The sequence below is a fragment of the Corythoichthys intestinalis genome, chromosome 14 (assembly GCF_030265065.1).
Source record: "Corythoichthys intestinalis isolate RoL2023-P3 chromosome 14, ASM3026506v1, whole genome shotgun sequence".
Taxonomy (NCBI): Eukaryota; Metazoa; Chordata; class Actinopteri; order Syngnathiformes; family Syngnathidae; genus Corythoichthys; species Corythoichthys intestinalis.
In genome coordinates this window covers 37,917,495-37,945,335 of record NC_080408.1, presented here as the reverse complement: position 1 = coordinate 37,945,335, position 27,841 = coordinate 37,917,495, and the positions used below count along the sequence as shown (strand labels likewise).

At 41.0% G+C, this 27,841-nt stretch overlaps 1 protein-coding gene across 1 annotated transcript in view; it reads left to right on the top strand.

Moving 5' to 3' along the window:
- The window catches only part of obscnb (obscurin, cytoskeletal calmodulin and titin-interacting RhoGEF b), a 57,181-nt gene that overhangs the window by 23,932 nt on the left and 5,408 nt on the right, over nt 1-27,841 (top strand). Inside the window, exons 34-73 of the mRNA XM_057856699.1 lie at nt 1,102-1,368; nt 1,530-1,796; nt 2,933-3,199; nt 4,232-4,498; nt 4,632-4,898; nt 5,308-5,574; nt 9,316-9,582; nt 9,712-9,978; nt 10,270-10,536; nt 10,870-11,139; nt 12,019-12,285; nt 12,398-12,676; nt 13,058-13,315; nt 13,383-13,649; nt 13,910-14,182; nt 15,538-15,804; nt 15,957-16,505; nt 17,311-17,601; nt 17,781-19,094; nt 19,214-19,495; nt 19,560-19,641; nt 19,727-19,848; nt 19,910-20,107; nt 20,189-20,221; nt 22,766-22,864; nt 22,943-23,161; nt 23,351-23,384; nt 23,457-23,509; nt 23,785-23,883; nt 24,253-24,309; nt 24,793-24,932; nt 25,005-25,205; nt 25,333-25,409; nt 25,482-25,652; nt 25,732-25,891; nt 26,683-26,799; nt 26,881-27,045; nt 27,163-27,321; nt 27,393-27,570; nt 27,693-27,806. Of these exons, the coding sequence (XP_057712682.1) occupies nt 1,102-1,368; nt 1,530-1,796; nt 2,933-3,199; nt 4,232-4,498; nt 4,632-4,898; nt 5,308-5,574; nt 9,316-9,582; nt 9,712-9,978; nt 10,270-10,536; nt 10,870-11,139; nt 12,019-12,285; nt 12,398-12,676; nt 13,058-13,315; nt 13,383-13,649; nt 13,910-14,182; nt 15,538-15,804; nt 15,957-16,505; nt 17,311-17,601; nt 17,781-19,094; nt 19,214-19,495; nt 19,560-19,641; nt 19,727-19,848; nt 19,910-20,107; nt 20,189-20,221; nt 22,766-22,864; nt 22,943-23,161; nt 23,351-23,384; nt 23,457-23,509; nt 23,785-23,883; nt 24,253-24,309; nt 24,793-24,932; nt 25,005-25,205; nt 25,333-25,409; nt 25,482-25,652; nt 25,732-25,891; nt 26,683-26,799; nt 26,881-27,045; nt 27,163-27,321; nt 27,393-27,570; nt 27,693-27,806 (9,198 nt within the window). The remainder of the gene's footprint in view (nt 1-1,101; nt 1,369-1,529; nt 1,797-2,932; nt 3,200-4,231; nt 4,499-4,631; nt 4,899-5,307; nt 5,575-9,315; nt 9,583-9,711; nt 9,979-10,269; nt 10,537-10,869; nt 11,140-12,018; nt 12,286-12,397; nt 12,677-13,057; nt 13,316-13,382; nt 13,650-13,909; nt 14,183-15,537; nt 15,805-15,956; nt 16,506-17,310; nt 17,602-17,780; nt 19,095-19,213; nt 19,496-19,559; nt 19,642-19,726; nt 19,849-19,909; nt 20,108-20,188; nt 20,222-22,765; nt 22,865-22,942; nt 23,162-23,350; nt 23,385-23,456; nt 23,510-23,784; nt 23,884-24,252; nt 24,310-24,792; nt 24,933-25,004; nt 25,206-25,332; nt 25,410-25,481; nt 25,653-25,731; nt 25,892-26,682; nt 26,800-26,880; nt 27,046-27,162; nt 27,322-27,392; nt 27,571-27,692; nt 27,807-27,841) is intronic.

Genomic DNA, 27,841 nt, shown 5'->3' with positions numbered 1-27,841 from the left:
CAGAACATTCACTGATAGCGCTTCCATTTAAAATGGAATGGATGTCTATCACCGTCAATGGCTGCATTATGTGAATAATAATTTGTATTTTTATGTATGTATTAGGCATTTGCCGGTATGAGATTCTGACGGTATGATAACCTAAAGCCAAAACATCACGGTTTCACGGTATCACGGTATTGCAATTACGGCGCTAAAATATTTTACTTCGAGATTTCTGGGTTTAAAAAAAACAAAGTTCTTTCCATTCTTCAGGATTTTTATTTTTCAAAACATATTAGCAAATTGGAACAGAACTATAATGTTAAGTTAAAAATAAATAAATAAATAAATAAATAAATAACTGAAATACTGTATTCTAAATAAAATAAATGCAGCCCTTTAGATGAGCTTAAACCCACAGCCACAGCTCAACATTATTACCATTAGAACAAATATAATTGAGTTGTTTTCAATGAAAGCATGTGTGTATGACTCGTATCCTGTTTACATTACACACACACTCTTTCTCCACACAAACAGTTGCCAGAGGAAAAAAAAACACGTTTCATCACCGCAAGACCCAAAACAGTAAACACGTTAGAGTTAACGCTCGTAGCTGGTGGGAAACATTCATGACAATGTTTGCTAATGTTTAATTTTGTATAAATGCAAAATCATATTGGAGGTATTGCCTCCTCAACACCCACCCTCCGCAAACATGTTTTACATGTCTGTTGGCCCTCCTCCTCTAAGCCGCGGTCATCTGTAACCTTTCTGTAGCCAAAGTTTTCCAATACCAGTGATTTAGTTTTCTTCGATGGGGGAAAAGTTCAGGAGTTTCACCTCCTCCAGCCATCGTGTAGCACAGCTGATACATACACATAACAAATTGGAAAAAAGTACACCTTTTTCACAAGCCCTAGGCACCAGTAAAAGTCTATATAATCTGACAATTTCATCTGAATTTTGCTTGTACTCACTTATTATAAAGCGACTCATGTTTGTGAAGATTTTTTTTTTTTTTTTTTTTAAGAAACTGGTTGTAACGGAGACATAGTGACTTTTTTTAACGTCCAACTTCTCCTGTCAAATGACCTCTAATCATTTGTTGTGTTTCAGTCCTGCCTGCCATTTTCAAAGAAAAACTACAAAATCAGGACGTGAAAGAAGGAGAGATTGTGACTCTTCGCTGTGAGCTGTCAAAGCCTGCAGGCAACATTCAGTGGCGGAAAGGCTCCGAAATTCTCACTGCTGGAGAGATTTATGAAATAAAGCAAAAGGAGACCTCTTGTGAGCTGCGCATTAAAAGAGTGAAGCTGGACCATAGTGGGGAGTACTTTTGTCTATGTGGGGACCAGAAGACATCAGCAACAGTAAAAGTGAATGGTACTGATTCATAATTATATCACATCCTGCATTTGCACTACAGCTCCCACTTAAAATATAATACTGAAATCTGTTTGGTTTTCTTGCATATAAATACTCTTCGAGTGTCAATGTGTTGTAAATCCAAACTAATCCACTTGAATTTAATGTCATTTGTGTAGCATTACCGCCGTCCTTCACGGTGCAGCTGCAGAGTCAAGAAGCTGACGAAGGAGCTAACATTACTCTCCACTGTGAGACTTCTAAACCTTTAGTTCCTGTGGAGTGGAAAAAGGGACAACAGATTCTTACGTATGGAGAAAAATACCAGATGAAGCAGCAGGCATGTGTGAATGAACTCCTCCTCAGCAAAGCTGTGCCTGAAGACAGTGGAGAGTACAGCTGTGTGTGTGGGGAACACACAACCATGGCCTGTGTTAAGATAAAGGGTATAATGAAACTTTATGACAGTAAATAGTAGGGTTGTTCCGATCATGTTTTTTTTTGCTCCCGATCCGATCCCGATCATTTTAGTTTGAGTATCTGCCGATCCCGATATTTCCCAATCCGACTGCTTTTTTTTGCTCCCGATTCAATTCCAATCATTCCCGATAATTTTTCCCGATCATATACATTTTGGCAATGCATTAAGAAAAAAATGAATAAAACTCGGACGAATATATACATTCAATATACAGTGCATAAGTATTGTATTTGTTTATTATGACAATAAATCCTCAAGATGGCATTTACATTATTAACATTCTTTCTGTGAGAGGGATCCACGGATAGAAAGACTTGTGACTTTGTATATTGTGACTAAATATTGCCATCTAGTGTATTTGTTGAGCTTTCAGTAAATGATACTGTGGCCATCCCAAATGCATGATGCGAAGTGGAACCATGACTGTGCGTCGTGCTACCAATAGATATATCTTCTCTGCATTGGGAAATAACTTATGGTGATAAGACAAAGATCAATTGCCTCCTAGCTTCCCCATATTGCTTCTCATGATATTTCTATTCATAGGGAGAGGGATTGCAAGGCTTTAGCCAATTAAATAAAGTCTCCAAAGGCAGGCAAAATTCACTCTACTCATTTTGCGCTGCCTTTTATCTCTCTATATAGGTAAAACAGCGCCATTACAGATTGAGCGTGACAATGAGTGAGAGGGTCGTCCAGCGCATACATTAATATATAACGTGACACATTTTTCAATAAATTAATTGCGGCCGTTATTGGGATAAATTTGATAACCCTACCCTAAGCCTAAAGACTCTGGATGAGTGTAACATATTATGTCTGTAACGTTAAATACAATTAGAAACGATTTAATAAAAAAAAAAAAAAAAAATATATATATATATATATATATATATATATATATATATATATATATGAATATTTTAAAAAAGGCATGGCTGAAATTTTTTTGCCGATTCCGATACTTTGAAAATGACGTGATTGGACAATCGGGACATCTCTAGTAAATAGATTACACAACCCAATAAGAACCTATTTCGCAACTGGTGACGAGATGTTTTGACTTGTCTTCTGTTCTACACTTACTATGTCAATCATCAGCCTTACCAGTAAGCTTCACAAAGAAACTGCAAAGTCTGGAGGCCGAAGAGGGATCCAGGGTTACACTACGCTGTGAGACATCAAAACCTGAAGTCGCAGTGGAGTGGAAGAAAGGAAGACAGGTGCTGAAGTCTGGAGAAAAGTACCAGATGAAGCAGCATGTGTGTGTCAATGAACTCAACATCAGCCAAGCGGTGCCAGAAGACAGTGGGGAGTACAGCTGTGTGTGTGGAGAGAACAACACTGAAGCGTTCATAACTATTAAAGGTGGGAGGAAAATCTCAATTTTTCTGGGGGAAGAAAAATTTTGAACAGGAGGGCATTTAAAAAAAAAAAAAAAAAAATTAAACTCCTAAACCTTAACTCGACGTGAGAGCATGAAAGAGCATAATTAAAGACACCATGATTTTAATGAGATATTATCGCGTACTTACCTTGTTTCGATCTGAAAACTCCGTTTAGCATGTCTCACCGAGTGTCAAGACACAGCTGTGAATGGCCACAGCCGGACTTTTGGAGGATTTTATGGGTAAAACATGGTAATATAACAAGGGTCGCAATGCAGAAATCGCAGACATCAAGGAGTGTTGAGATTTTCTTTTTCAAATATTTACCCTTTTAAACGTTCTTTATTTGGACTGATTATTTATCAACTAAAATATCGGGGGAAATGCGACAGAAACAAAAAAATACAATTAAGCAATAGTTATGAGGTATATATCTGTGACCTATTTACAGAAACATTTTTTTTCATTGTGACATAATTAGTTTAAATGTTTAAAATATGCGAGTGAATTATTTTATAAAATATATATTTTTTTAAACTAAATATTAGAAATCAATTAATGATTCTAAGCTGAAAATGATATACATTTCAAATAATAAATATGATTACTTTTACTTTCTTTTTATGGCTGGGCTGAAACAAAAGCGGTTGCATGGTATCTGTAAAGGGGGGTCTCCAGGGTAAACTGGACAAATTAAAAATAGTTTGGGGCTTAATGGACCATGAAACTGCTATGGCAGCATATAGACATATAGTTCTATCAAACACAACAGTATTTTTGGCTTAAAATATAGCAGTTTATTTTAAAAAGGGGTGCAAGAGCAGAAACTGCTTTTTTCAGCCTTGTCTATGTTTAGGGTTAGTTCTTCAAAGTCAAAAACACAAAAGTGGTACGATCCAAATTTTAAATTCCACTATTCATTGTATACTTTGTTAGGAACCAGTCACCACACAAAAATATTTTATCATTTCAATATTGTACCCACTGTTGTTGACCAATTTAATATGTTCAGCCCTACCAGTGATCTTCAGTAAGAAGCTGCAGAATCAAGAGGCCGAAGAAGGATCTAGTATTACTCTTCGGTGTGAGACCTCTAAACCTGTAGCTCCAGTGGAGTGGAAAAAAGGACGACAGGTGCTAAATTCAGGGGAAAAGTACAAGATGAAGCAGCAGGCATGTGTTAATGAGCTCCACATCAGCCAAGCAATGCCAGAAGACAGTGGGGAGTACAGCTGTGAATGTGGGGAGAACAATACAGCAGCTAGCCTCACCATTAAAGGTAGGATATTGTGATTATTCACTGCCACCCCTCCCAGTTAAAATGGACATGATGTTTACTGTCATCCGGGGATGCTAATGAGTATATTTATGTTATTGTATGCAATTGGTTTCTAAGCAATTACAATGTTTAGCCCTACCAGTGATCTTTACAAAGAAACTGCAGAGCCAGGAGGCTGAAGAGGGAACCACTGTTACTCTTTGCTGTGAGACATCCAAATCTTCAGTCCCAGTAGAGTGGAAGAAGGGAAGACAGGTTCTGAAATCTGGTGAAAAGTACCAGATAAAGCAACAGGCCACTGTGAATGAACTCTTCATTCATAAAACAACAGAGGAAGACAGTGAAGAATACAGCTGTGTGTGTGGAGAAAACGACACTGCAGCTAAGGTCACCATTATTGGTAGGATTAAATTTTAGCGCCCCCCCCCCCCCAGACGTGTGTGGACTCTCCCAAGTCAAATGCCCAAAAAATATTACAATATTGAGTTCATACCCAAACATTTGCCTCAAAAGAAATCTAAACTTGGATTTCAACCCATCATATAGGGTTAAACTTCAATGTTTTGCTTTTTTATTGTCTATAGTGTAAATGATTCCAACACAAGAGTAACAGTGATGGTGATTACCAGTAAGCACAGTTATTAATTAGTTTGATGCATTAGTTAACTTGGATATCAATCAGTGGAATGGCTTGGTTTGACTTTGCTGGTTCCACATTACACAATTTATATGCAGAATCCCCTCATCAAACTAAAAAATACCAACAATCGAACATGTTGTTGGATGCTGACCATTTAAAATATGTTTAGTCCAACCAGTGACCTTCACAAAGAAGCTGCAGAGTCAGGAGGCCGAAGAGGGATCCAGTGTTACTCTTCGCTGCGAGACCTCTAAACCGTTTGTCTCTGTGGAGTGGAAGAAGGGAAGACAGGTCCTCAAGTCTGGAGAAATATACCAGATAAAGCAGGAAGCAACTGTGAATGAACTCTTTATTCAAAAAGCATCAGAAGGAGACAGCGGAGAATATAGCTGTGTGTGTGCAGATGATAAAACAACAGCGGGTATCAAAATCAAAGGTAGGAAAACATGTTATTTAAAATGGTTGCTCATCTTGATCTTCCCAATTGTCAATTATAATTCAAACATCTCATTTTCACAGACTTTACCTCTTTTTGCTCTTTTTTTGTCTATTAATTGCAATGATACAACAGCAATGTGGCAAGTGGCAAACATATTTGTGGAATTTTCTTATTGTCATAGAATTGGCATATCAAGACTTTACAATTCTCCGTCACAAACACATACAGACTTGATAACTGAAATGCTATTCTCCCATCTGTACTGCTATTCTCTTAAATAATGTTCCATTTTCAACATTTAATCAAAGATTTTAAGGCAAGTGACACCATTTAAAACTTCACAGTAGAGCTGATGCATGGACTTCGAGAAAACCTTGGAAATTCTGCCCGGACGAGCATATCATGGATATTTTTAACTGTAACTTGACAGTCAGTCAGGGAGGGCTGTCCATAGAAGCAAATCCATTGAAAAAGTTTTAAAGATGTGTTGATAAATAATCTAGTTGTGATGGTCACATGCAGATTGTTTTGAATGGAGGCAATCTGCAGCTGTTACACTTGTTTGATAATTGCATTTCAGCCAGTAAGACTGAAGCAAGGTTGGTAGTTTCTAAAGACAAGCAGCAGAAACAGAAGATACATGAAACAGAAGGTAATTTCGGTCCATGTGCTTTTTATATATGCAGTGAATCCTGTCCATTACTGTGGTCTGTGGAAGTGCCTCTGTTACAGTCATTGTTTTTGGCTTTGTTTCTGCTGTCTCGGATGTATGAGCATCTTCTTAGCAATTTCTGTATTCATTTGATATCTTTGATGTCCAGGTTAAGGTCCATGTATTATTTAGGACTGTTTGTATACACACTTTTTCTCATTATATCTCAAGAAGCTTTTAAGTTGGAACACTCGTAGCCTACCACTTTAATGAAATAACTCTTACTTGAAAGAGCGCATGGAATTGTAGAACTAGCAATGGTCTATTTGAAGGCTTACTGCACGGAAGCTATGACTGGCTGTCCTTGTCGTCTTATATGTTGTGAGATGTTGTTGGCTCTTTGACATGTGCTCAGCAATTTTCCAACTGAGTTCCAATACCATGTTGAATTTCATAGTGGTGACACTGCAACAGACCAGCGAGATCTCTAAAGAGGAACTTATGAAACAAGAGATTCGGGAAGTCAGAATTGAAGGTAAATGTTCATAAATGCTATTGCTAAATAGCCAAAAACAAAATGTGAATATGAGTGTGAATGGTTGTTTGGCTGGCAACGAGTCCAGGGTGTACCCTTTTACTTCCCCAATGCCACCTGGGATAGAGCTCCAGCTCACCTGTGGATGGGCAATGGAAGTAATAATTGTATTTTAGCCCAACCAGTGACCTTCACCAAGAAACTGCAGAATCTGGAGGCCGACCAGGGATCTGACATTGCACTTCGCTGTGAGACTTCTAAACCTTTAGCCTCAGTGGAGTGGAAGAAGGGAGCGCAGGTCTTGACACATGGAGATAAGTACAGGATGAAGCAGCAGGCATGTGAGAATGAACTCATCATCACCCAAGTCGTGCCTGAAGACAGTGGAGACTACACATGTATGTGTGGGGAGCAGAAAACCACAGCCTGTATCAAGATCAGGGGTAGGCTTCAGTTAGCTTGCAGCAGCTTTTTAAGTCGTAGGCTAAGCTTTTCTGCACATTTTTCATCAGTAGTGGATCTACTGTAGATGTTTGGTTTAAAATATTGTAGGCTTAAGTTCAGCATTTTAGCATCTTTTATTATTTTTTTTTTATATTACATATATAAACTTTGCTGGTTTTTGGCAAATGCATGGATAAGACTGGCTAAGTTCTGTCTTTGTTGTCTTAGGCCTATTGTGTAGGTAGGGAGAAGGTATTTTCAAAAAAGTCTTCCTGAAATTGACAAATTTTTGAAAAGCCCTCTTCCCACCAAAAAGCCTAAATATTTTACACTTATTATAGTCTTTCACCTTTTTCTGATGGAAAAAGTAGTGGATGAAACACTGTAAATGATAATATTATTTCCTCTCAGCCGTGAAGCCGCAAGCTTCCTTCCCTGCTGCTAAAGTGGAAACAAAAATGCTGGAAAGGAAAGAAAAAGTAGAAGGTATTAATGTTTGCATGGCTTTTAGCTTTATGTTCTTTGTTCGGTCTGGAATTAAAATAAAAAGTTGTTGTTTTGTTGTCAAATACTGTATTGCCATTTTGTTGCGTGAGTTGTCGTACATGCGTGCTGTTACCATACATATCAGAAATGTGGTTTGCACAATAAAACCTAGAAACTGCAGTTGGTTTTAGAAATCTGGATGATGAGAAATACTTTAAGTTTCCATTTCTATGTTGTCTACTGTGATTAATGCTCAGTGATGTGAATACAATATAACACAGTACAGATAGGGACTTGTTATTCCAAATGCTGTATGTGGATTTTTGTCTCATATTCATGCAATTTTTAAGAAGACAGATAATGTATGGATCTTGCACAATTTTGCTTCTTGCATAGTTTTTGTTTCTTGTAGCTGCTACCCCAAATGTTGCCTTATACTGATACACTTTGCAATTGTGCTGGCAGCATGCACTTGGTTTGTATTTTACAATGTGTTGCTATGTTGCGCAGGTGTTGGCCTATTTTGCACACTGCAGTGATTACACTTATGTAATATTTGCATTTCAGCCAAAAGGATTGAAACTACACTAGTAGTTGATAGAGACATGAGGGAGAAGCAACAGATTCATGAAACAGTTGAAGGTAATGTCAGCCCATTTGTGTAAATAGTCAGTGCTGTGCATTTATGTGGTTTATGGGAGTGACCAAGAGAATTGTTGTTTCTGGCTTTACTTGGTTTGGACAAAGTGTATGCGTCTTTTTTGTGAGTTCTGTTCTATATGTGTATTTTTTTTTTTTTTTTTTAAATGTTGGTCCGCTTTGATTGAATGCATGATGGCCAGGCTGTGGTTGTCTTCTATGTTTGCCTCATTAGCTGTATGGAACAAAGATGAGAAAATATTCAAACAGAAGTTCAAGTTTCATGTTTAATTTCATAGTTGTGACACAGCACCAGACCAGAGAGACCTCTAAACTCATGAAACAACAGATGCAGAAGATCAAACCTGAAGGTAATGTAATAATTAAAGAGTTCTGTTGATATTTCCTCAAATTGTGACCTACACAGTGCCATCCACTTTCACAACAGCTCTTGTCAAATAGGTACTTAGAGTACCTCTCCCATGAAACCTTTAGGGAAGCCATTACTGCCCCGACACACACAGCTCTCAAGATTGACATAAAAAGGATAGCTCATGTTTTCCTTCTGTTTGTTTTTTCTTACTCTCATTGTTTCACACCTTAGTAGTTTTGCAATGGTTGTAGGTGTTCTGATTATTAGCTTTACTGGATCTGGTCTTTGATGAATTCAAGGAGTGAACGGTCTACAATCTGCTTCGACTCAAAGCTTGTGATGACTCTAGAGCTGTTTGGATCCGGGGTTCTCATAAAGTTTGTTCTGATCTTAGATAGCACTAAGCCATGTGATAGTTCACTGTAGCAAAGCTGGTTGGAACTCAATTTTTTACTTGTGTGTGCGTGGCGTGATCATACATTTTGTTGTATAAAATAATCATCCATCCTTTGAGGTAAGTTCAAATGTACAGTGCACATGCCATCTGGTGTCCAACCAGAAAGTCGTCACTCCATACATGACCCGTTTTTGTGATCCATTCATCTCTAGTACTTCCGGTCGTACTACTCCGAGAAGTGGAAAGCCAAGAATCTGATGAAGGAGGGTGTGTTACTCTGCTCTGTGAGCTTTCTAAGCCAGGACTTTCAGTCGAGTGGAAGAAGGGAAGCCAACTCCTGAGTTGTGGAGAAAAGTACCAGATGACACAAAGTGGATTTCGTTATGAACTACAGATCTCTGATTTGAGACCTTGTGACACGGGAACATATTCTTGCTCCTGGGAGGACACATCAAGCTTTGCCTCCCTTAAAGTGAACGGTAGGATGGATTCATCTCTCGGATTCAAACTACCCTTCTCCAGTCTTCTTACATTCTCTCTCCGATATGTCATCTTCTCCATCCCCGTTTCCAATTCATATTTTCTGGTCATTTAACTCTATCTATCAGCACTCCCAGCCACTTTTACAAAAGTGCTAGAAGACCAAACGGCTGATGAGGGCCAAAGTGTTTCTCTGCATTGTGAGCTCTCCAAACCTGGCGTTCCTGTTGAATGGAGGAAAGAAGAACTTGGCCTTTGTCCATGTTCCAAATATGACGTTATACAGACTGAGCACACCGCCCTGCTAGTAATCCATGACATAGACAAAGACGACACAGGGTTTTACACGTGCGACACTGGTTTTCATCAGAGCACAGCACGCGTGGATGTGAAGGGTACGCTTACCATTAAACTCATTGGCTTTCATTGACGTCTAATGTGACCGAATGAGTTAAGAGACTACCATTTTGACAAAATCGGGGTACACACATAATAAACCGTTACACTAGCTTTCTTTTTTATTTGAACTCATGAATAATGTTAAACATTAAACAATTTTTACATTTGAGACAATCATTCTTTGCTTACTTGGTCAAAAAGAACCATCTTATCTTTACGTGCATACCCCACCGCAGCAGCAGTCGCCACATAGGTTAATACACTGCAATTCTGTCCTTTGTTTCTAGCCCAGCCGGTGCTTTTCAAAACCCAACTGCAGAACCTTGAGAAGCAGGCAGGGGAGAGTGTTGTTTTCCGCTGTGAGACCACAAAGCCTGGGGCTAGAGTGATCTGGAGACATGGTGATAGGGTGCTAGCATCCAGCAGCAAGTATCACCTAAAGCAGACAGGGACGGTAGTCGAGCTCGTTATCTATAAATTGCAGAGAGCGGACTCAGGAGAATACATCTGTGACACGGGCAGTCACAAGACCTCAGCAACCCTTGTTGTGCAGGGTAGGCTTTTTTTCAGTTTCTTCTCGTGTGCACTTCTTATTTTCACACGTTTGGACTCATATTTTCGAATCTTGAGTGTGAATTCAACCAGCTCATATATGCTGATCCCGTTATGGACTGTCTTACTACATTTGAAATATTCAAATGTAATTTGCCCTCGCATATGTGTGGAATTCACTCTTCCTTGAGCACTTTTACCTAACAACACAAACACTTTTGATGTCCAGTGTTTGATCACTTAACTCATCCCATTACCAGTATTAACACACCTTCCCCTTGATGTTTGCCAAGAAATTGTTCGCCCCAAACATCAAGTGCCCTTTTCTTAAACAGAAGTGGAAGTGTCCATAGTGAAATTCTTGGAGAGCTGCGTCGTAAGCGAAGGCGAAGACGTCTTCTTTGAGTGTGTAGTCTCACATAAGGACACACCACCACCTCAATGGAAACTTCAAGACATCCCGCTCCAGAGTAACGAAATGAATGTTATTAAGACAGATGGTTGCACACACAGCCTCACGCTTCGAGGCGTTACAGCAGCAGACTCTGGCACGGTCACTTTTTCAATGGGCACCCACACATCCACGGCCTCTCTAACTGTCAGAGGTGAGGAACTGCTGTATTTAGCTTTTCCTGGCTACATTACTATGTAAAATCTCATACATACTTCAATATTCTTCATCACAAATTGTGGATTCTCTCAGAAAGTGTTGCTTTTGATCTTCTATTCTAATGCATTCTTCCTTTTCTTAAATGTAAACCTGCATTTTTCCTTTTAGAAATTGTAATAGAAACTTTTTATTTTTTTCTCCTGCTCAGATTATTGTATAAAACTGCTCAATTTTATTTTGATCCATCATACTAACATGTAAACTAAGACAGGGTGACTACTATGATACAACAACTCACTGAAAATACCAGTCCTACCAAAATGGTGCTGCTATCTGACCAGGATGGCTGTCTAGTCAAAGTAGTTTCACTGCGCAGGAAGGCAGAACATAAAGTGGAATTTAGAATGCCCACACTATGCATCACAGGGGTGTCCAAACTATTCCACATAGGGCCGCAGTGGGTGCCGGATTTCATACCAACAAAACAAGACGAAACCTTTTCACTAATCTGGTGTCTTAGAAGTGTAATCAGTTGATTGCAGTCAGTTGCAGTTTATTTTAGCAGAATTTCATTGGTTAAACTGCCTATGCTCGATTGGTATGAACAAAAACCAGGAGCCACAGTGGCCCTTGAGGACCGGTTTGGACACCCCTGAGTTTATCGTCTTAATCTGATACACTGACTTCTTTCTGTAAATGATTTTCCTTGAAGACTGATATGAAACGAATCTGGTCTGAAATTGCGGATATGATTAGCATAATCATATTGTCTGGTCACCCTTGTTAAGAGAACATTCTGTAATATAAAGACTTTATTTTATTGTCTGGAAATAACAAACGATTTACTCTAAGTGAGGGTGCTCTTTTCTGGCAGCCGTGCCTGTTTTTTTCAAGAGGACCCTAAACAGCCAGGAGGGTATCGAGGGTGGAAGAGTCACTATGACCTGTGAGACCTCCAATCCTGACTGCAGGGTCTCCTGGTGGAAAGGCTCAACTCTGCTTGCCCACGGCGAGAAATACAGCATCGAACAGATCACTGCCACTCACTCTCTTACTATTAACAAGCTGAAACCAGAGGATTGTGGGGAGTATAGCTGTGACGTGGGTGACAAGAAAAGCACTGCTACTGTCAGTGTAAAAGGTAAATTAAACAGTCTTTTTCACATGTTTTATTCATTTTATTTTACTCATTTTCCAATTGTGATTTTTTTTTTTTTTTTTTTTTTTCTTGCTGCACTCTCGTTTTCCCTCAGAGAACGTGCGCATTCTGCGAGAACTGCGCGACATTACCGTACAAACCGGCCAGGATGCTGTCTTCGAGGTGGAGCTGTCTCACGCTGGTGTAACTAATGGGGAGTGGTGGCTCGGGGACAATCTCCTCCAGAACAATGATCTGAATCAAATGAGCAGCGACGGCAGAGTGCACCGCTTGGCCCTGAAGATGGTGACCACCGATGAATCAGGAGATGTCGCCTTCGTAGTGGGTGAAGAAAAAAGTGTCGCTTGTCTGCTGGTGGAAGAGAAGCCCAAAGGTAAAGGATAGAAGCAAGCACATTAACTTGGAAAATGGAAATCCTACATTATTACTTGTGTTGCACCAATACCATTTTTGGCTCCTGATACAGATTCCAACACCTGTGTGGAATAAGCTGATACCCATAATTATACCTTTTTATTTTATTTTAATACTAAATTACTGCATACTCACTTGAATGTAAAATAATTGCCTGACTTGGTCCGAACACTGCTTAACTCAATGTCTGTCATTGACGGCGCATTGAAGCGGGGGTTGGGGTTTTTTTTGCAGAGAATGAACAAATGTTGACGATCGGTGCAACTCTTAAAACTTAATTGATGCTAAATGATTCGTGTCATACCCAAATCTGTGTTATATATTTTCCTCACATTTTCAGTGATGATCATAGAGAAGCCACATAATACAGTGGCATTAGAGGGTGAAACTGTCACTCTGGCCTGCACCATCTCGGATCCCAAGGTGACTGTGACCTGGCTGCGAAACAACACGGCCATCAAAGCGGGTCTGAAGTATGACTTGAAAGAGAATGGAGCATTCCAGCAACTTCGCATCCACAACGTGGCACCCGAGGACGCAGGGACATATACCTGTGAAACTGGAGATGATCATTGTAACATCACACTTGCTGTAGAAAGTAAGCAACTAATATTGTCCCTCTTGAAATATATTTCCAAACTCTTATGTTTTAAAATTCCTGTCAGCTGCCCCAGCATTCTTTAAGAAGGAACTGAAGAACCAGGAAGCTGTCGAGGGGGAGGACGTCACTCTCCGCTGTGAGCTCTCCAAGCCGGGTGTCCGTGTGGAATGGAGGAGAGGTGGCGCCGTCCTTGCGCCTGGTAAGAAGTATGAACTCTGGCAGGAAGGGTGCGTTCAAGAACTCCGTATACGGAACCTGGATCCAGAGGACAGTGGTTACTACACCTGTGATGCAGGGGATCAGCTCACTACTGCTTCTGTGACAGTGCAAGGTAGGGTATTGAAATGATGTCTGATGTTTTTTGTGTTATTTTACAGGGTTTCCTCATTTAATGACTGAACCAACATTAAGAGCTTTTGCAAAACTATGTTTGTGCAGCAGCATAGGAATATGAGGACAAGCAACACAACAATGGACATTCAATTATTGTCGTATTTTTGTCATAACCTGAGGAAATTCTGTAGGCTACTAGTGTAGTAAAATGTAGAGGCTCAGTTTGTGCCTACAGTATATTTTATTTTAAATCAACAGTGAAAGAGGTCTACATTCTATGCGGTCTTAAGCCCATCGACGTTTTTGTTGGGGAATGGGCGACCTTCTCTTGTCAGCTGTCGGGCCAGGCGCCCGGCAAAGTGCAGTGGTGGCTGGATGGCACTTTGCTGAAGAGCAGCCCAGTTTGCGAGATAGGCGTGAACGAGGGTCACGTCCACACACTCACCTTTAAGAACCTGGCCACCGATGACTCGGGCACTGTTATGTTCAAAGCTGACAGTTTAACCTCAGCAGCCAAGCTCCTTGTCAAAGGTATCGCTATTCGAAGTGGGCATGAACGTGACAAAAAGCTTAGTCCCCTATTTTGCACCCTGCAGAAACTAAATCACACAAATAAATTATAGTGTTAAATCTATTTTAAATATGATAATAATCCTAAGTGGTATAATTTTGAATTAAACAAATATTTGGAGAAAAAAACATTTTTTTCTATTAATTTAAATTATTATATTGCATGAGGCCACGTGAGACGCCAGCAGTCCAAAGCGGGGTTAACACATTCCAAATATTAACATCTATCATTCGTTATTGACTGTCATGCTTTTTTTATATCAAAGTCGCTGAGTCCTTGGCATTGACCACTGTTATAAGTGTTTGTAAATATTTCATAGATCTAACATTTACATTTGTTGACTGCAAGTATTTTGAAGATTATCCAGGAGAAAACAATTACTCTGATCACACCCACACCACAAAATAATCTCCCAGGATCATCTTTTTATAACGTTGGGTAATAGGGCCTTTGCAGACTGAACATTTTTCCTTTCTTCAATTACAAACTCAACTTTATTTGGAGTTGTAATGTAAAAATTATTCTTATTTCAATTATTGTTTTCTGCAGGGGCTAATAAGTATGCTGTCTTAATACTCTGTACACAATGAGGTTGAGTGTGATTCAGCATGCCAGAGTTTTTCATTTTCTATAATGTATGTATTTAAACAAAACAAAAAGTAATGTCATGCTTCTGGGTTTTGCAGAAAATCAAAGGAAAAAAAAACACTCACTGTGCATTTCTTCAAAATTTTATGCCACAGTAGTTTTGGATTACCTTCCTCAAAATTTTTCTTCTCCACGCAAAGCCACACGTACCCTGTTTTTTGTCCAACAGTAGACCTCTTATGTATTCTGTCCCACAGTTCAGACATGGAAGACACTGACTACTTGTAAAACTATTAAAGAAAAATTGATTGGAGAATGGCATCTTCTATTTTGAGGATTTTGTCATTTTAAAGAGAGTTTGGGAAGTAACCCCAAACAGTGCAGTGCTGCTCCACCCATCCATTCTAGCCTTTTGCTTTCCATTACTCACTTATACTTACCATATTACATCATTTGACCAAATGACCCTAACCTTAACCTGCATGCACACCCATCTCTAACATTTTGTCTCGCATCCTTTGTGTTGGCCTTTCTAGGTCATAAGTGACTTTAAACACTGGCAGATTTTTGATCCCCAATATCTATCGATCAATCCTTTAAACTATAGTAATATCACTCGCCAAAAACTTTTGGAGGTTATAAAGAGCCCTTATTCGGCATGTACTGCACATTTATGATCACTCTCAAAGCACCACCCTGACGCTGTAACGCCTGACCTCAACCTCAGATCCCACGGTCGAAGTGGTGAACGACATGGAGGACCTTAGGGTGGTCGAGAACCAACCGGCCGAGTTCATCTGCCAGTTCTCGAGGCCGGTGAAGGCCGTGTGGAAGAGAGACGGGCAGCCATTGCAGCCTGATGGTCGCAGGGTGGTAGTGGAGCAGGACTGGACTGTGGCTCGCTTGTACATTAGCCGCGTGTGTGCCGGAGACAGGGGAGCATACTCCTGTGAGGCAGAGGGGACCCGTGTGGTTGCTTCGCTTCATGTGGAAGGTGAGCTCTCATCCACATGGAAAGAGCACCAGCCTTCAGGGAGTCACCTATATGTAAATTCCGTGGGGTTAGCAACTAATCTGCTGCTTTTCGTCACAATGTCCAAAGAACCAAATCCATTACAAGTCTCTTCTTTTTTTTCTCTCCAATAGCCAAACCCATCAACATAGTCCAAGGATTGGAGAATGCGGAAACCTTTGATGGAGGAGAAGTTTTGTTTGAGTGTGCCTTGTCTCGCCCAGAGAACAAAGACTGTCAGTGGCTTCTTGATGGCAAACCAGTGAAGGAATCACCCAATGCGGAGATTGTGTCTTTTGAGAGTGGTCGCAGGCACCTGCTCCTCCTCAAAGAGCTGCGCATTAGTGACAGTTGCACAGTTACCTTCAGAGCAGGAACAGCATCCACATCTGCCGAGCTGTCCGTCAAAGGCTGGCAGCTGGGCGTGGTGAAGCACTTGGAAGACGCGGTGGCTGCAGTTGGAGAGAGGGTAGAGTTTTCCGTTGAACTGACCGAGCCTGTGCCTGTAGCAGAGGTCGTTTGGTACGCCAATGGCGTGGAGCTCAAGACTGGTGACCTGTGGATCACCAGGAATGACGAATGTCGCTATCGCCTTATCTTGAGACAGGCTCCGTTGATGCCCCAGCAGGAAATCACGTTTGCAGCCCGAGATGCTCTTTCTATGGCCAAGCTCTCCATTATTAGTAAGTCTTTGAGTTTTTTAGTTTGTTTTTTCTGCCCATGGTTCACTTTTCCTAAAGTACTACAATAACCTACAAACCAGAAATTTACATTCCTGTCTTATAAATGTAGAAGAAAGGATCCTAAACTGATTTGTTGCATGACATTAGGAACATGAGGCTAAAAATATTTCAATTGTTGAGGAATTTAGATTAATAAGGTTTAAAATAGGGTGAGCTTATGCAAATTTGAAGTTAATGTGTTGAAATAATTTCTTGTTTTGCATTGGGAAAATAGAGGATTCCTAAAAGGTTGGAATTTTGGAATGCGAAACATTTTGATGGTTTCATGATTTTAATCCATTGAGAAATGGTGGATACATTCTTAAGAGACCTTGCTTAATTTTACATTGTCCAAATCTTTGGAATTTCAATGGAGCCGCAAGAAATGTTCTGACATTTATGTTGGCCTCTGTGAAAGTAATTTTTGGTTCAATTAAAATAACTAACATCTTTTTTTTTTTCATGAAGAAAATCATGATCAATGTTTTTAACAGTGTACAAATCTAAACAGTAACGCAATCAAAGTAATTTATGTTTATGTATTCTCTGCTCTGTTAATTTTAAATAATGTCCTGTTTTCTAATGGATGGAAGAATATGAATACATTTTTTCCTACTTGAAAAAAATCGTTAGTTGCAACTCAATTAGAAATGATGAAGGCCATTCACATGATATTTTTTGCAAAAGGTACTTAGAGTTCTGCATAATCCTATAATAGTGAGAATCTAAATTACCACCGTAACTCCTGCTGCTTTCTTCATTACAGCTGTACCAGACCCTCCTGAGGACCCAGAGGTCCTTAGCAAGACCAAACAGTCTGTCACCCTTTCGTGGTTCACTCCCCTACATGATGGAGGAAGTCCCATTTTGGGCTACAAAGTTGAGTTGAGGCTTGCAGAAAGCACTCTCTGGCTTCCATGCCATTCCACTCCCGTGTGCAACACAGAGTTTGTAGTGGAAAATCTCACTCAGGGCACTGGCTACAGATTTCGAGTGGCGGCCATCAACAGAGCTGGCAAAGGAGAGTCTGTTGAGCTTCCTCAGACTTTGCTGCTCGGTGAGTGGAAATACAGTTTAACACTAATTGAGTATAGTTAGATCTACTTAAAAGAGGAATACACATTGGATGCCCTACTAAAGGTTCAGTTACCAAATCCTCCTCCTCCTCCTCTGTATGTAACCACAACGTTTCTATGGAAGCTGTCCATGTCATTCGAAATCTTTGTGTGTTTGTAGAAACTGAAGTAAAAGAAATAGAGTCAGAGCAACTAGGACAGCCAAGTCTCCCTCCCGAGGCTGCTGAAGAAGGAGATCTCCATGAATTGTGGGAGGCCTCAACTAAGAAAAGACGCATGAGTCGTGAGCCCACTCTAGACTCCATTACTGAACACCCAGAGGATGGTGGTAAAGGTGGCCAAAAGAAAACGGAGCAGGATGAGAGCAGTGCCTCAGAGAAGGTCGAGCTGAAATCTGCGGAGAACGAGCAGGCCAAGAAACAGACCGTGTCTAAATTGTACACCAGCTTGGAAAAGACCGGTTCTGGTGATTCTTCACTTGTGTCCTACCTTAAGAACAGCCAGGTTCAGACTTCTGCCACAGTTGTGACTTCTGATGACCAGACACAAGCCACCGAACGCTTCTTTAAACACTTCCAGATGTCAGACCAAAAAATAACTACAGTTCAACGGACTGAAACAAAACAGGTGTTGACACATGTGACAGACATTCCGGATATCAGCAAAGAAGATGAGCCTGAACTCAGAGAAGCAGCCATCAAGATCCAAGCTGCCTTCAAAGGCTACAAGGCGCGCAAGGACATGCGCCCTGTTTTCAAGGAGGTTTTCAAAGACCAGACTAAAGAGCCTAATGGCACAATACATCTGGAGTGTGTGGCAGAAGGGAAACCTGACAATGTGCGTTGGCTGAAAGACGGAGAGCTGCTGTCCGACAGCAAACATCATCACATTGACATCTACAACGATGGCACATGTTCACTGGTCATCACTGCTATTACCACCAAGGATACAGGCATGTATACATGCGAGGTCACCAATAAGTTTGGAGTTATCTCTCACAGTGCTAAGGTCACTGTGGGAATGGCGAGAGAATCATCTGGGCGGCGCCCGCTTACAGTTGGCTACAGCGCTGACAGCGAGCCAGACAGTTCGTCAGGTAGTGAGATGGACGAGTCACTGAGACAAGCCAGCAGGCGCCTCCGTCGGTTGCTGCGTACTCGCCTCCCGCCAGATGTGGAGGAAGAACCTTTCGTCAGTGCAGATGAAGGAGACCTCCCACCACCGGATCCTCATTCTTACCGCGAGGACGACACATATATTTACATCCGCTTCGACACATGGTCAGAGGCGGAGGTGGCATCGAAAAGGTTCCAGGAGATGTTTACGATTCATGGAGTCCCAGTGGAAACAACCATCTTGGAGGCCGGACATCTCAAAGTGGAGTTGCGGATACGAAAGATGGGGTATAGTCAAGATGGCACGGAAACACCCACTCAAGAAAAACAAGCTCCTGCGTTCCTGTCTGGAGCTCCTGGTAAGAATATGAATATCCTGTCTGAGGGTCTACAAAAAATACAATTTTGGCTTATGAAACCAGAAAATAATGTAATGTTCTATTTTCTTTGTTTTGTCTCTTTTTTCTTCCTACCCCAGCTGCTCCAGTCTTCTTGACAGAATTACAAAATCAGGATGTACCCGACGGCTATCCGGTCAGCTTTGATTGTGTGGTAATTGGCAAGCCTTCCCCAACCGTCCGCTGGTACAAAGATGGCAAAGTACTGGAAGAGAACGACCACTACATGATCAATGAGGACCAAGAGGGCTGCCATCAGCTTATAATTACTGCTGTGCTTCCCACTGACATGGGTGTCTACCGTTGCACGGCGGAAAATAACAGCGGCATCGCAGCCACAAGGGCTGAACTCAGGGTAGACGGTGAGTTTAAGAACAGTGGCAGAGTGACTGACTCACAATATTACCTTATGCTCTTCTCTATCAGTGTCTTGCAGCTCTGATTATGACACAGCGGCTGATGCTACTGAAACATCATCTTACATCAGTGCCAAGGGCTACTTGTCTAGGTGAACTCACTGTATAATCGTTTAATCCTCGGATACCATTATCTGACACATTGATCAGCAACTAAATTTGTCATTCCCTGAGCAGGGAGACTGAGACCTTTGAGTCAGTGACAGAGGATGATCAGTTGCCACAAATCATGGAGGAACTCCATGATGTTCACGCCAGTCCGGGTTCACCAATGGCGAAGATGCAGCTCAGAGTAAAAGGTATACAAAGTGACAATTGGTAATTGAATTGCCAGTGTGTGTAAATGGGTTTTGTTTACAGGTTTCCCCAAACCAAGAGTGTACTGGTTCAAAGATGGTCACCCTCTGCGTGCCTCTGAAAGAGTTCTGCTTTCCGCGCAGCAGGACGTTCACAATCTGGAGATCCTGGAGGTGAAAAAAGAGGACATGGCGGAATACTCAGCCTACATCAGTAATGTGGCTGGTTCTGCTTACTCTTCCGCGCGACTCATTGTGTTAAGTACGTGTGCCAGAATGGAAATACATAAGAGCATGTTAGAAAGTTTATGGCTATTATATTTATGGCTCTGTTTTGTTTCAGATCCAGGGGAGATCATCCCTCAAGATCTAAAAGGTAAAATCATATTGATCCATTAGTGGTCAAAATTGAAGTCTGAGCACACATTAGCAAGCTATCTTTTTTTCAATGGCACTTATCCTTGGGTCGTGGATTGAGCCCAGTGGTGGAACAAATGTCATCCTGCCCCAGGTGTGATGAGTCCAAACGAGGTCCTCAGAGCCTAAATGTATTTAGAGACCTCAGTTAACCTAACATGCCTGTTTTTGGGATAAGGCAAGAAGTAAGTGTAGGAAACACCTACAGACCTCCAGTACATACCAAACTGACCAACTAAACACATTTTAGGTAAACTACAAGACACACCTTATTAAAGTTGTTTTGTAAATTTTTTAAGAACAGTTATAGCTGGTGCAGCACATAGAGAATGCTCAATTGACACCATTTGTATATAAGTGTGATTGATGTTTTGCTGATCTCTGTCCTAAGCCTGCTTGGGTTTTCTTCAGGTACTACTCAGGTTTCTTTCCACATCCCCAAAACACACACGGTAGGCTGACTGATCACTTCAAAATTGTCCTGGTTGTTTGTTGCCTTGTGCCCTGCGATTGGCTGGCAACCAATTCAGGGTGTACCCGCCTACTGCCCATAGTTGGCTAGGATAGGCTCCAGCACTCCTGCGACCCTCGTAAGGATAAGCGGAACGTAAGGGGAATGTATGCGCCCTGGGAATCACTCGCCACCATTGTAAATACGAAGTCTGGCTATAGACCCTACCCACGTGACGTCACAACTCCGCTCTCCTGAATGGTACCGCCCAATTGTCCGTCAAAACATAGTGTTAACCTGTTACGGCTACGTACATTCCTCCTATTTACGGCGTGTTTTTCTGCTCCTTAACATTAATAATCAAAATGGTGAAGGCGTGTGTGGCTGTTGGTTGCACTAACAGAGAAGATGGAAGGAGAGACTTGAAGTTTTACCGTATTCCGAGGGATCCAAAGAGGAGAGCGAAATGGACGGCTGCAATTCGACGTGAAAACTGGGCACCAAAAAATCACCACAGACTATGTAGTAGTCATTTTATATCCGGTAAGATGCATTTAAGATATACTTAGAGGGTTTTGGGCTGACAAATAACCACAATTAAGATCATTGCGAGGCTAATCGCCGACAACATACACGTATGTATGTAGTGAGAGTGCTATCCCTAAACCATATAAACATAAAAAGCCCTAACTGCATTGAGAAATGACATGAAATAAATTAGACTTGACAGTGGATGTTAGCGAGAATAAAAGATTTTGAATTGAAAATTTCGTAACTCACCTTTCCAAGCACAAGATAGATTCCTGCCGAATTTTCGTGGACGAGGACCTGTTTCACCCAACCAGCAACGAAGTATTTATAAGCCTCCAAGCTCTTGAAGTTTTTCAAATTTTCGTGAGAATAGGCTGATTTTGTGTGGACAAGATAGTTGTAAATATCAGCGTAGCAGATGTCAGGAAGACAGGGCGAAGACAGTGGGTCGAAAAACATCGATTTGGGCATCAAATATGGATCTGGCGACTGTATAGAACGAAGCTTTTCCGCATAACGCCTTTTATGCAACACATCCAGTGAGTTTACGGCATCCGAAAGCACCGGGTCTTCCATGAAATGCATTTTAAATTCCTCGATCAATTGAAACCAATGCTAATACAGAGACAAAATGACGGACAAGGGGGCGGAACCATACAGCGAGCGCGTGGTTTTGTGACGTCGGTGGGTAGGGTCTATACACTGCTGCACAAAAGTATTGGCACCCCTGCAATTCTGTCAGATAATGCTTAATTTCTCCCAGAAAATTATTGCAATTACAAATGCTTTGGCTGTAATAATCTTCATTTATTTTGCTTGCAATGAAAAAACACAAAAGAGAATGATTTTTTTTTTTTTAATCATTATCTATAAAAAACTCCAAAAATGGGGCGGACAAAACTATTGGCACCCTTTGAAAAACCATGTGATGCTTATCTAATTTGTGTAATTAACAGCACCTGTTACTTACCTATGGCACATAACAGGTGGTGGCAATAACTAAACATCACACTTGCAGCCAGTTAAAATGGATTAAAGCTGACTCAACCTCTGTCCTGTGTCCTTGTGTGTACCACATTGAGCATGGAGAAAAGAAAGAGACCAAAGAACTGTCTGAGGACTTGAGAAACACAATTGTGAGGAAGCATGGGCAATCACAAGGCCATCTCCAAAGACCTGAATGTTCCTGTGTCCACCGTGCGCAGTGTCATCAATAATTGTAAAACCCATCGCACTGTGAATAAGCTCCCTAGATGTGGGCGGAAGCAAAATAAATGAAGATATTACTACCAAAGCATTTGTAATTGCAATCAATTACAATTGAGCATTATCTGACAGAATTGCAGGGGTGCCAATATTTTTGGCCAGCAGTGTAATAAATGGCAATATTATTTTTTTCAACTTGTTTTTTAATGTAATTTAGGGAAATAATCCATATGACATACTGTATTATTTAATGTAACTGAAGGCTACTATTTTTGTTTTTGACCCCCCCCCCCTACAATTACATGTCTTTTGTAGTCTCCCATGAGTCATTGGTGCCGCCGCGGTTCTTGGAAAAGTTCAGCAATAGAAAAGTTAAACAAGGAACCAGCATCACATTATCAGTCAAAGTAGAAGGTTTGTACACAACATGCTTAAAAATATGATATTTTAACATGCTCTCGCACTTAAAACGCTCTTTGTGTATTGCTCTAGGATCTCCCACGCCGATGGTCTCATGGCTAAAGGAGGAGTCGATGGAGGATGTGCTGTGGATCAAGCCTGACACCAAAGGATACAAAGTAGCAAGTTCAGGCCGCCAGCATAGCCTCATCTTGATGGATGTGGGAACAGAGTACTCTGGTGCCTATACTTGCATTGCCACTAACAAGGCAGGACAGTCCATCTGTACCGCCCACCTGGAGGTGGATGACAGTAAGAGAATAATGTCTTTACTAGTATATCACACCTCTGCCAAGTTCTTTGTCCATCTCACTTAGCGTTTACGTTATCATATGTGGCTCTTGTGAGCAAATGTTTTTCGACCTTATGTTGATTTTTTTTTTTTTTTAATTAATAATAAAAATATTAATAATAATTGCGTGTTCTTCTTGTCTTCCCCAGCTCCACCGCAAAAGAAAGACAGCAAAACTTCTGAGTATGTTTTTCTTTCTTTCTTTGCTACAAAATTTGTAAATTAAAAAACTTAACCTTTTTTTTTTTTCATCAGAGTTCTTGGAATCACTGTCAGTCCACCAGAGGAAGAAGCAAAGAGGTCAAAGGGTTAGTAAGAAAGACTTCGATACATCAGTTTTAATGATCATGTCTGCTTCATTAGTATCACTTAAAATTTACATATTATGTATTTTAGACTGGATTAACTAAACACTGTAGGCACAAGTGCCTCATATAATGCCAACATCTGATCATTTTTGACTGTGTATTTTAATGTACATTTAAAGAATGTATGAGTGTTTGCAATAGTAGAAACCACAGGCAGTGACATCACTGTGTTTTCAAAGAAATGCAATCTTATAGTTTTTGCATTGTGTTTGAAGAGGGTAAAATGCCTTACCTTGGTGAAGTCGGTTCAGAGGAATTCCTCATGAAGCTCACCTCCCAGATCACTGAGATGGTATCAGCCAAGATTACACAAGGTGTGTTTGAACCATCCTGTTTATGCAATCAGAAGCTGTGCAAAAGCTGGATTACATTTGAGGAATAGGGAGTGAAATATATTATGTCAAGTTTTATCATTTTTGTTTTAATACATGCTGAAAGAATTCTATTTTCTTGCATGTGTCTTCATAAGCTTGTTTCATGCTTTAATTCTAGAAAGTGTGTGTACTCACGAAACAGTAAAAGACAAGTTTTTTTGTGTTTCTGCACGGATTTCTGGTGTGACGTTTACAACGTGCGAGTCCATTTTGAGTCATTCTAGCGACACCTCTTTCACCATTTAACATGTAATCACTTTATGAGTAGAATCTAGTAAATGCTCATCCAATCATGAATTTGTTATTCAGACAGCACACAGAATCAGGAAGTGCTCCAGTGGATGAAATCTTGGCCCAAAACTACCAGTATGTATTACAAATGCATTTATTATTATACTGTAAAGACAGGTGTTGATGATGTTGTTAATGAATTACAATTAAAATGACATTGCAGACTAGGTCCAAAAACACACAATTCTACTGAAACAAGAATAGCTTTTCTCTGTTCATATTATTAATGGGTTTGCAATCAATTTTAGGTTGAAAACACGCTCACTAAAGGTCTTTTATCCCGCATGAGAAGCTGTAGTTTGGACATGCAGGTTACTAGGACTAACACAAGACTGTACGTAATGCAAACATTTTAAAGGAAATCGGTGGAAGACAGTACTAGCTGTCACAAGTTCTTGCATGTAAACTAGCATGACAAAATTCCAGTACTGTTTAGTTATTTGCTTGTTGACAGCTGAGCTCTTTCATTGGAGACTAAACTACGGTATGCTACTCACACATCCATTATTTTACATAAACAAAACTGTCTACCCCTTTCTTCCCTCCTTGCTATCCTAGCTTCGTTGCGTGTACCAGGCGCCGATAGTGACGATGAGACCAAGACCCCTTCAGCTTCTCCTCATCATGGTCGCTCCCGTCCCGCGTCCCTTGTGGCCGACTCCTCGTCCGAGTCTGATGAGGGGGACGCAAGGGGAGAGGTGAGAAAACTGTCTATGAAATGTGCCTTAACTGTAACAAGAAATGAAAAGTGATGGGGACTCTGTGCGTAGATGTTCGACATCTACGTGGCGACAGCCAACTACGACCCCACTGTAGCGAGCAAAGAATCCATCTCTCTGAAGGAGGGGCAATACGTGGAGGTGCTAGACTCGGCCCACCCGCTCAAATGGCTCGTCCGGACCAAACCCACCAAGACGACGCCGTCCCGCCAAGGCTGGGTGTCGCCTGCCTACCTGGACAAAAAACTCAAAGTCTGCCAGAATATGATCATAACACAAAACTTTTTGGTGCTATGGTTCTATTATGCCACCTTACTTTATGTATAAATTACACACTTGCTTAAGTTCTTACACTGATGGTAAACATGTATTCCTCCAGCTATCTCCTGATTCGGGCGACCTTCCTGAAATGAACATAGAGGAGGTATCTGAGGGAGAATACAAGAAGAAGTTGTTGTAAGTAAAGCAAATAAAATATTATAAATCTTGTTGAGACTTTTAAGCATTATTGCTGTCATTACATGGTAGCCAGTTGATCCAGGACATAATCAGCGGTGAAGCGGAGTTCGTCAAAGAGATGGACTTCTTCACGTGTCATCACGTGAGGCATTCAGAATCTCCTGATGCACCAGCTGACATCAGCAGCCAGAGGGAGGCCATCTTCAGGAACATTGTGGACTTAAATGACTTCCACAGCAGGTGCACTCACCATCTCCTAATCATCTCTAGTCTTTGCCCATAGCTTCGTAGCAGTGACCTCTCTGTACGCCCATTGCAGGGCTTTTCTCCCAAAGCTAAATGATTGTGAGACAGATGACGATGTGGCCATGTGCTTCCTAAAGAATAAAGAAGGATTTGAGAAGTACCTCCAGTATCTTGTAGGTCAAAGCCAGGCTGAAAGTACCATCAGTGACAAAATGGTACACCACTTCTTCAAGGTATCACTGCTTGTTTCATATTATTTCTTCTATTACTGGGTGAAGACCCACATAAACACAGGGAGAATATACAAAGTCCATGCAGATTGGAACCCCAGATTTCTCGACACATACATAATTCACAGTATTTCACACATTTGCAACAGGTAAATTGAAATCGAAACTGCAACAAGGTGGGCTAGTGGTTCGTATTCCTGACACAAACTTTTGAGGTTTGGGTTTCGAATCTCACCTCAGACCCTTCTGTGAGGAGTTTGTGTACTCTCCCTTACTTGCTTGAGTTTTCCCTGGGTATTCTGGCTTCCTCCCAAAATCGAAAAATTTTAAAATGCATGCATATCTGGTTATTCGTTTATATATGCCATGCATTCGGCTGGTGACCAGTCCAAAGTGTACTTAAAACTGTACGGTAATCCCTACATGTTTGTGGGTCACATATTTACATTTTTCTATGTAGAAGAAGCAAGTACTGTACATGCAGTCACAGGGGCCAACAGGGACCTACAATGCCCTATTTCCTGAAAAATGTTTTTCTGCTGTTGAAATTCCTAAAGGTAAATTTTTGAGGAAAAAAAAACAACGGACCTTTTCAATTCTTTTTTGAAAACTAGTGAAACCATGGTTTGTAAGTGGTGATGTGTGCATTATTATTGGGCTTTACCAACTCTATAGAAAAAAGAAAGCATAGGTCAATTTGATCCAGGAACATTACTGCTGTAACAGACATTTTATGGTTGGGGTTACCTCTTGATGTTTATGGTTTGTGTAAAAACTTACTCATTGTGTTGAAGGAGTACACAGAGAAGGAGCAAGCCAGTGCCGACCCTGCTGACCCGCCTATTCGCAGCCTCAACGCTTACCTCCAGCAACCTTTGGACAGGATTCAGAAGTACAAGGCCTTTATCAAGGTAATGTCCAATACTCTACAACATATTTTTGAAATTTTTCTGCAAACTCTATTTTCTAACACACAACCTAAACATCACCAGGAGCTTATTCGGAACAAGGCAAGAAATGGACAGAACTGCTGTCTGCTGGAAGAAGCGTATGCTATGGTGTCGGCGCTGCCTCAACGCTCAGAAAATACCCGCCATGTCTCACTGATTGAGAACTACCCTGCCACGCTTGAAGTATTAGGAGAACCTCTTAGACAGGTGAGTGTTGAATAAGCAGTGTTGTGTTTCTTTTCTAAATAACACGACTAAACATCTATCTACTAAAGTCTATCGCCATCACTGGCAGCCAATGAGTTAACATTATTTCACTCCCAGGGACCTTTCCAAGTTTGGGAGGGAGCTCCTGGAATAAGGACGTCCTCACGAGGTCACCATCGCCACGTCTTCCTCTTCAAGAACTACTGCATCATCTGCAAATCGAAGAGAGACAGCAACACTGACACGCAAACATACATCTTTAAAAACATGATGAAGGTAATAATGAACACTTTACCCTCATGATCTGCTACCTTATTGCCATTGACTTTTCCCCCACCGTTCTGTAGTTGAACAACATTGATGTGAACGAGACAGTGGAGGGCGATGACCGCGCCTTTGAGATCTGGCATGAACGTGAAGATTCGGTGAGGAAATACACCTTGCAGGCTCGGACCGTGATCATCAAGAATTCGTGGCTAAGAGATCTCAGAGAACTTCAGCAGAGATACAGCATGTCTGCCTGGAGTGAGTCTTACTCAGCTTGATTTCATTATATTTCACTGCCAAACCCTCACAACTTGCTTAATAGTCATCAGGTGTACTGTCTGCAGAAGACAAATAATGGTTCCTCTACTATTTTTTTGAAGGTCCTCCTGACTTTGTAGAAATTCTAGCAAATTGCACTGCTGAGCTTGGGCAGACTGTTAAGCTCGCGTGCAAAGCTACAGGTGTCCCCAAACCTGCCATCTCCTGGTACCAGGGTAAGACAGATCCTCCTTGTGCACATGAAAAAGTG